This window comes from Diorhabda sublineata, chromosome 1 (genome assembly GCF_026230105.1).
Source record: "Diorhabda sublineata isolate icDioSubl1.1 chromosome 1, icDioSubl1.1, whole genome shotgun sequence".
Lineage (NCBI taxonomy): Eukaryota > Metazoa > Arthropoda > Insecta > Coleoptera > Chrysomelidae > Diorhabda > Diorhabda sublineata.
In genome coordinates, this window is record NC_079474.1 from 1,772,051 (window position 1) to 1,780,844 (window position 8,794).

Genomic DNA, 8,794 nt, shown 5'->3' on the forward strand with positions numbered 1-8,794 from the left:
TATGGGTATAAATTCGTATTTCCAGTTATTTAAAAATAGTTGAAGGTCGCGATGATACATTTGAATAGTTTTTTTCTATATCTCAAGGCTGCGATGGAACCGACGGTCAAAAACGTGTTTTATAAGGCACGATCAATATAGATATGTACCGAATTACGTCAAATAGTTTTTAAATAAATTCGATTGAAATCTGACATAACAAATATGTCAAATTGAGAGGAAATATTATACTATGTCACTATTTCCGGTTATAATTATATACGAGGTTTGTTTAAGTAGACAAATAAAAACTTTTTTTATAAACTTAATTTTTGTTAATCATCCCCGGATTACGTAATTTATAACCAGGCAACGATGTCAAATCGTCGATTTTTTCTAGGGAAATCACATTTTCTTCTTACTTACGAATTTGGGCGACTTTTGTACTAGCTTAAGTTGTAGTAATAATCAAAAACTTATTATTTAGTCCTTGTACATCGTATATGACCGATTTTTTTTTAAATAAATTGCGCAATGTTTGTATCAGACGCAGAATTTTATGGAAAAAATGATGATCTTTCGTCGAGAAAAGATGCAGGATATGGTTCGTCCTGATGATATTATGAGGGGGGATTCGATGTTAGTCGCCATTCCAAATTAATTTTTATTTGTACATATATATATATATATATAAAGATGATTTTTAAAGTGATGGATTTTATATACGCGGTTACAGAAACGTAGTTGTGCTGTTAGTGAGGACATGACGAAAGGATCAATTTTATTGGTAAATACGCATTAAGGATTACGTTTTATCAATGCCAGCTAATTAAATTCTATTTATACAAATTATTTTTATTTTAACGTTAACGTATCTATTAGATTAGGAATTTGTTATGAATTTTTTGCTATTTTAATGTAAATTTCGAAAATATTTCATATAAATTCTTCATAATATAATTTTTTTAATATATTTTATATAAATTCTCTATGAATTTTGTGTGAATTTGAATATTATTATATTTTCATCAATTTATAACGAATTTTTTATGAATTTATTGCTGATTGTGCGTAAATTTTGAACAAATTTTGTATGATTTGCCTTTAACGTGAATTTTATACACTTTTTTTAAATTCTATGAATTCTATATTTTATACATACTTTGTATGCATTTCCTATAATTATAAATAATATAAATTTATCGTGCTTATATTATAAAACTACAGAAAACGAATTTTTTCATAAATTCTTTTACATTCAATATGAATTTCGAGTTTTTCTTTGAATTTTTTGTACATTTCATAAGAATTTCGAGTTTTTTCGTGAATTTTTTGTACATTTTTTATGAATTTCGAGTTTTTTTATGAATTTTTGTACATTTCTTATGAATTTCGAGTTTGTCTATGAATTTTTTGTACATTTCATGAGAATTTCGAGTTTTTCTATGAATTTTTTGTACATTTCATATGAATTTCGGGTTTTTCGATGATTTTTTGTACATTTCTTACGAATGTCGAGTTTTTTTATGAATTTTTTTTACATTCAATATGAATTTCGAGTTTTTCTTTGAATTTTTTGTACATTTCATATGAATTTCGGGTTTTTTTATGAATTTTTGTACAATTCTTACGAATTTCGAGTTTTTCTTTGAATTTTTTGTACATTTCATATGAATTTCGGGTTTTTCGATGATTTTTTGTACATTTCTTACGAATTTCGAGTTTTTTTATGAATTTTTTTTACATTCAATATGAATTTCGAGATTTTTTATGAATTTTTTGTACATTTCATATGAATTTCGGGTTTTTTTATGAATTTTTGTACAATTCTTACGAATTTCGAGTTTTTCTTTGAATTTTTTGTACATTTCATATGAATTTCGGGTTTTTCGATGATTTTTTGTACATTTCTTACGAATTTCGAGTTTTTTTATGAATTTTTTTTACATTTCATATGAATTTCGGGTTTTTCGATGATTTTTTGTACATTTCTTACGAATGTCGAGTTTTTTTATGAATTTTTTTTACATTCAATATGAATTTCGAGTTTTTCTTTGATTTTTTGTACATTTCATAAGAATTTTGAGTTTTTTCTGGAATTTTTTGTACATTTCATAAGAATTTTGAGTTTTTTCGTGAATTTTTTGTACATTTCATAAGAATTTCGGGTTTTTCGATGATTTTTTGTACATTTCTTACGAATTTCGAGTTTTTTTATGAATTTTTTTTACATTCAATATGAATTTCTAGTTTTTTCTAAATTTTTTTTACATTTCTTCTGAACTTCGAGTTTTTCTGTTAATTTTTTGTACTTTTCATATGAATTTCGAGTTTTTCAATGAATTTTTTGTACATTTCATAAGAGTTTCGAGTTTTTCTATGAATTTTCTGTACATTTCATATGAATTTCGTGTTTTTTTATGAATTTTTTGTACATTTTATATGAATTCCGAGGTTTTCGATGATTTTTTTGTACATTTCATAATAATTTCGAGATTTTTTATGAATTTTTTGTACATTTTATATGAATTTCGAGTTTTTCGATGAATTTTCTGTACATTTCATATAAATTTCGTGTTTTTTATGAATATTTTGTACATTTTATATGAATTTCGTGTTTTTCTATAAATTTTTCAACACTTCTAATTGATTTCGATTTTTTTTATCAATTTTTTGTACATTTCTATGAATTCTTTACATTTTTTGTATGAACTCTTTATAAATTCTTCATAAACATATTTAAAATGAATTTATAAATATTTTATTTATAAATTTCATCGCATATTTACATGAATTATGCCCAAATCTCGTTAAAATTTTGCAAAAACAAATAATATTTTCTAAAAAATTTCGTACTTTTTTGTATTAACTTTTGGATAAATTTTCTTTGTAAATTTTGTAAAAATAAATGTTTTATATAATTTTTTCACATATTTATATGAATTTTCATCGAATTTTGTATAATTCCCCTCTAATTTTCTTACAAATTAGTATAAAAATAAATAATACAAAATACTCATGCAATAAATTAATTACACTTTAATTCACATTTCCAGTTGGCTTTGTTGATGACTGTCGTCTCATCAGAAGACGTCAGATTACTCGACTTAGACCCACCAGAAGCCCAACAACAGATAGAAAGCCACGACCAATCGCTTCATTACGCCCCGAAAATAGATTCAAATGTACCAGCGGTCAGATACATCGGCAACCAACCCCAACAAGTACGTATTCATTACAATTTTTACGAACCGAAGATATCACATTCCCCTCGTAGGTGCTCGAAGACATATATTTAGCCAGACAATACCACGGCCAAGACGGATTAGGAGGTTACCTATACGGCTACAATATACCCGATATAGCGAAAACCGAAAAAAAAGTAGCAGGAGGTGATTTAACAGGAGCGTATAATTATAAGGCCGATACAGGAGACGAAATCAAAGTGAGTTCGGAATTGATTTTATCCATATAGAAAATTATACGAAACGTGATTATTTAGTTAACAAATAATATTTAGTATCCGCTTACGAAATTCTTGTTTAAATACGTGGCTGACTCATTTCTTGTTGATGTTTCATAAAATTGGTATTTCGATTTGAATAAATTTTCATCCAACGTCCAACGTCTAATTAAAATTGTTTTAATAAATATAATACGTGAAATAACACTTCGTGAATTTTGTTGAGATTAACCTCTAGGAATATATACGAGGGGCAATCGAATGTAACACAAATAAAATTTGATTGATTTCAAGCTTCTAATTTATTTATTTGTTGAGATTAACAGCTAGGAATATATACGAGGGGCAATCGAATGTAAGACAAATAAAATTTGATTGATTACGAAGTTTCTAATTCATTTTTTTTAATTAATAGCTAGGAATATATACGAGGGGCAATCGAATGTAACACAAATAAAATTTGATTGATTTCAAAGCTACTAATTCATTTTTTTTAATTAACAGCTAGAGATAAATACGAGGGGCAATCGAATATAACCCAAATAAAATTTGATTGATTACGAAGTTTCTAATTCATTTTTTTTCATTAATAGCTAGGAATATATACGAGGGGCAATCGAATGTAACACAAATAAAATTTGATTGATTTCAAGCTTCTAATTTATTTATTTGTTGAGATTAACAGCTAGGAATATATACGAGGGGCAATCGAATGTAAGACAATTAAAATTTGATTGATTACGAAGTTTCTAATTCATTTTTTTTTAATTAATAGCTAGGAATATATACGAGGGGCAATCGAATGTAACACAAATAAAATTTGATTGATTTCAAAGCTTCTAATTCATTTTTTTTTAAATTAACATCTAGGAATATATACGAGGGGCAATCGAATGTAACACAAATAAAATTTGATTGATTTCAAAGCTTCTAATTTATTTATTTGTTGAGATTAACAGCTAGGAATATATACGAGGGGCAATCGAATGTAACCCAAATAAAATTTGATTGATTTCGAAGCTTCTAATTCATTTTTTTTTTAAATTAACATCTAGGAATATATACGAGGGGCAATCGAATGTAACACAAATAAAATTTGATTGATTTCGAAGCTTCTAATTCATTTTTTTTTTTAAATTAACATCTAGGAATATATACGAGGGGCAATCGAATGTAACACAAATAAAATTTGATTGATTTCAAAGCTTCTAATTTATTTATTTGTTGAGATTAACAGCTAGGAATATATACGAGGGGCAATCGAATGTAACCCAAATAAAATTTGATTGATTTCGAAGCTTCTAATTCATTTTTTTTTTAAATTAACATCTAGGAATATATACGAGGGGCAATCGAATGTAACACAAATAAAATTTGATTGATTTCGAAGCTTCTAATTCATTTTTTTTTTAAATTAACATCTAGGAATATATACGAGGGGCAATCGAATGTAACACAAATAAAATTTGATTGATTTCGAAGCTTCTAATTCATTTTTTTTAATTAACAGCTAGGAATATATACGAGGGGCAATCGAATGTAAGACAAATAAAATTTGATTGATTACGAAGTTTCTAATTCATTTTTTTTAATTAATAGCTAGGAATATATACGAGGGGCAATCGAATGTAACACAAATAAAATTTGATTGATTTCAAAGCTACTAATTCATTTTTTTTAATTAACAGCTAGAGATAAATACGAGGGGCAATCGAATATAACCCAAATAAAATTTGATTGATTACGAAGTTTCTAATTCATTTTTTTTCATTAATAGCTAGGAATATATACGAGGGGCAATCGAATGTAACACAAATAAAATTTGATTGATTTCAAGCTTCTAATTTATTTATTTGTTGAGATTAACAGCTAGGAATATATACGAGGGGCAATCGAATGTAAGACAAATAAAATTTGATTGATTACGAAGTTTCTAATTCATTTTTTTTTAATTAATAGCTAGGAATATATACGAGGGGCAATCGAATGTAACACAAATAAAATTTGATTGATTTCAAAGCTTCTAATTCATTTTTTTTTAAATTAACATCTAGGAATATATACGAGGGGCAATCGAATGTAACACAAATAAAATTTGATTGATTTCGAAGCTTCTAATTCATTTTTTTTAATTAACAGCTAGAGATAAATACGAGGGGCAATCGAATATAACCCAAATAAAATTTGATTGATTTCGAAGCTTCTAATTCATTTTTTTTTTAAATTAACATCTAGGAATATATACGAGGGGCAATCGAATGTAACACAAATAAAATTTGATTGATTTCGAAGCTTCTAATTCATTTTTTTTTCTAACTAACAGCTAGGAATATATACGAGGGGCAATCGAATGTAACACAAATAAAATTTGATTGATTTCGAAGCTTCTAATTCATTTTTTTCTAATTAACAGCTAGGAATATATACGAGGGGCAATCGAATGTAACACAAATAAAATTTGATTGATTTCGAAGCTTCTAATTCATTTTTTTCTAATTAACAGCTAGGAATATATACGAGGGGCAATCGAATATAACCCAAATAAAATTTGATTGATTTCGAAGCTTCTAATTCATTTTTTTTAATTAACAGCTAGAGATAAATACGAGGGGCAATCGAATATAGCCCAAATAAAATTTGATTGATTTCGAAGCTTCTAATTTATTTAAATATATTTAGGTTCAATATTGGGACGACGGTACCGGTTTCCATCAAGTAGACAACGTCGGGGATATTTTGAAATCGAAACAAGTACAAGACACACCCGAAGTACAATCAGAAAAAGAAAAATTTTTCGCCAGATGGAACGAGGAAGCCATAAGAAATCAAATACCAGTTAGGTGAGTTTAATAAAAGGTATAAAAATAGATATACAGGGTGTAGTATTGATATATTTTCACAGCGAACCGGTTAAACCCGAGTACCAAGGTGTTTATCAACATAACCAACAACCAGCTCGGAATTACCAATCTAGCGGTACTAGTTATTCGCAAGGAACCCCCAATCGAATCGATTACGACGGGGCGTACAGCGAAAATCGAAATTCGTATTCGAATCCAGCACGAGTGGATCAGTACCGACAAAACTATGATAGTTCCGGGCAATACGACGAAAAATCGGAGGAAAATGGACCTCCGAAAGGATTTTTTTATAATTTCGAATATCCCGTAGGGAAGATTGTTCAAAAGGAAGGTACAGTTGGGGATTTGCACGATATTTATAGCGCCAATAAGAATAAATATGAAGGACAATTGAACGTAGCTTATCATCAATAGTTTTAGCCTCAAATTGTGTATATAATTCGAAAATTATTGATAATAAATACAAATATGGATTTATCGGTTTTATTTTCCATCAAGATTGATATCCTAACCTAACCTAACCTAACTTAACCCGCGTTATCGGAGTACCTCCAAATCATGCGTTTCGAACGCATCAACTGGTTCGTCAGGCGTCGAAAAACGTTTATCTTCGACCTTAGGCTGTCAAATATGACAGATGACACATCAATTCGATGTTGTTCGAAAACAGACCTGCCAGTGTCGTAGTGAAGAATGAACTAGAATCAAATCTGGGCGAGATTTTTCCTTCGTTATCATTAGTAACATGTTTGGTAGCAAAGTTTAGACGAGACTGTACGATTTGGGGAGATCAGCAACGCAGTGGTCGACTCAACTGTTTTAAGAGGTTATAAAGGAAATTTTAAAGTCGCCAAATCCTTCTAAAGATTTAATTCGACCCGCAAGATCACCAGATTTAACATTATCAGATTTTTCGTGGGGTTTATTGGGTTTTGTTCGATGTAATGAAAAACTTGGAATCAAGTATATTTATTAAAATATTTTTATTATTTATTAGTTTCAGATATGTGTTTTAGTTTAGTTTTTAGTCTTCTTTTTTTTCATTTTCGTTTTGTAGCTGATTTCCGACATTGTCGTCGTTATTTTGTTAACGTTCATTTGGTCTTTTCTAATATCTTCTTCTGCTTTTTCGAAAGCCAACGAAATGACTATCTCGAAAAATTCCAAAAAAGTTATCTTGTAACTCATATTTTTTGGATTAAATTTCGGACATATTTTAGTTACAGTTTCCAAAATCGTATTTTTCCCCAACGTTCTGAACGTAAACAAATTTCCATCGCCTTGTTTTGCACTTTCGCGACGGCTTTCGTTGAAGGCTTCAGCTTCTAAAATTGACGACGTTCAACGTGTGAAATCGTTAATTATACGAAAAAAAAAAAGTTTTTTCAATGAAAATCACGTATTTAAAAGTAAAAAGATCCTATATCGGGGCCTAATGATAATAAACAGTCAACAAACTCTCCAAAACACTAATTTTCTATCGTGCAGAGGGAACCAGTCCTATATCAGGGCTGTACAAATTAAAAATCAAATCCAAAACAAAAAATTCGCTTATTCAAAAATTATAAAAAAATATCTCACACTTTTCCCTCTCTCTTTCTCAGTTTGACTATCTCCTTCTCTCACTCACTCTTTTTTTCTCTCTTTTCCTCGAGTATTTTCTCATTCACTCCCTTAAACCTCCATCTATCTCCTTCTCTTTCACTCATTCTTCGTTTCTCTTATTCACTCTCTCTAATTTCTCATCCTCTCTCTTCTTTTGTCTCTCTCTCACTCATTTTTTGTCTCTCTAACTCTCTCGAATTTCTCTTTCTCTCTCTATCTTCTATCTCAATCATTTTTTGTCTCTCTTACTCACTCTCTTGAATTTTTATTTCTCTTTCTCTTAATCTTACTCACTCTCTCTTTTTTTTTGAACTTTCATCTCAATCGATCTTCTCATTTTTTCTGTCTCTCTCATTATTATGAGAGTGAATATTCGTTTTCATTCACCTCCCCACTCTCTCACTCTATCTCTCTCAAACTCTCTTCATTTTTCATTACTTATCTCTCTCCCCTCGTAAATTATCTGAAACTTCCCCTTAGTCTACTAACCTTTATCTCACTCACTCGATCCTCTCACTTTTTAACTTTTATCTTTTTCTATCTCACCGATGTGCTCAATTCTCTCTCTCTCTTATACTTAAAATCTGTAATTTTCCACCTACTCTGTCTGTCATTATTTCCCTTAACTTAACAATTACATTATCAAAATGAAAGATTTCATCTTATTTCTTGTATATTTTACTTAAATCGTTCATAATTTATAACGAAGTGTTATGACAAGATATGGATATCGATACATGTCATAAATTACTACAACAACCTACCGCGAATAAAATGGACGTCATGTGCTACTGCTACGGCATTATACCCCTCCCGTACATTCTTTTTAAAATTGTTATCTTTGTATATCGTGTAATAACAAGGTAATTGTTCTTCTTCACTTCTG

The 8,794-nt window shown here is 28.9% G+C and overlaps 1 protein-coding gene across 1 annotated transcript; it reads left to right on the top strand.

Moving 5' to 3' along the window:
* The first annotated feature begins 540 nt into the window (after positions 1-540).
* LOC130445742 (uncharacterized) lies at positions 541-6,776 on the top strand. Its single transcript, XM_056781587.1, has 5 exons — positions 541-766; positions 3,036-3,203; positions 3,257-3,424; positions 6,122-6,282; positions 6,345-6,776. The coding sequence occupies exons 1-5, from the start codon at positions 743-745 to the stop codon at positions 6,715-6,717; spliced, it is 894 nt and encodes a 297-aa protein (XP_056637565.1). The 5' UTR covers positions 541-742; the 3' UTR covers positions 6,718-6,776.
* Positions 6,777-8,794: the final 2,018 nt, after the last annotated feature.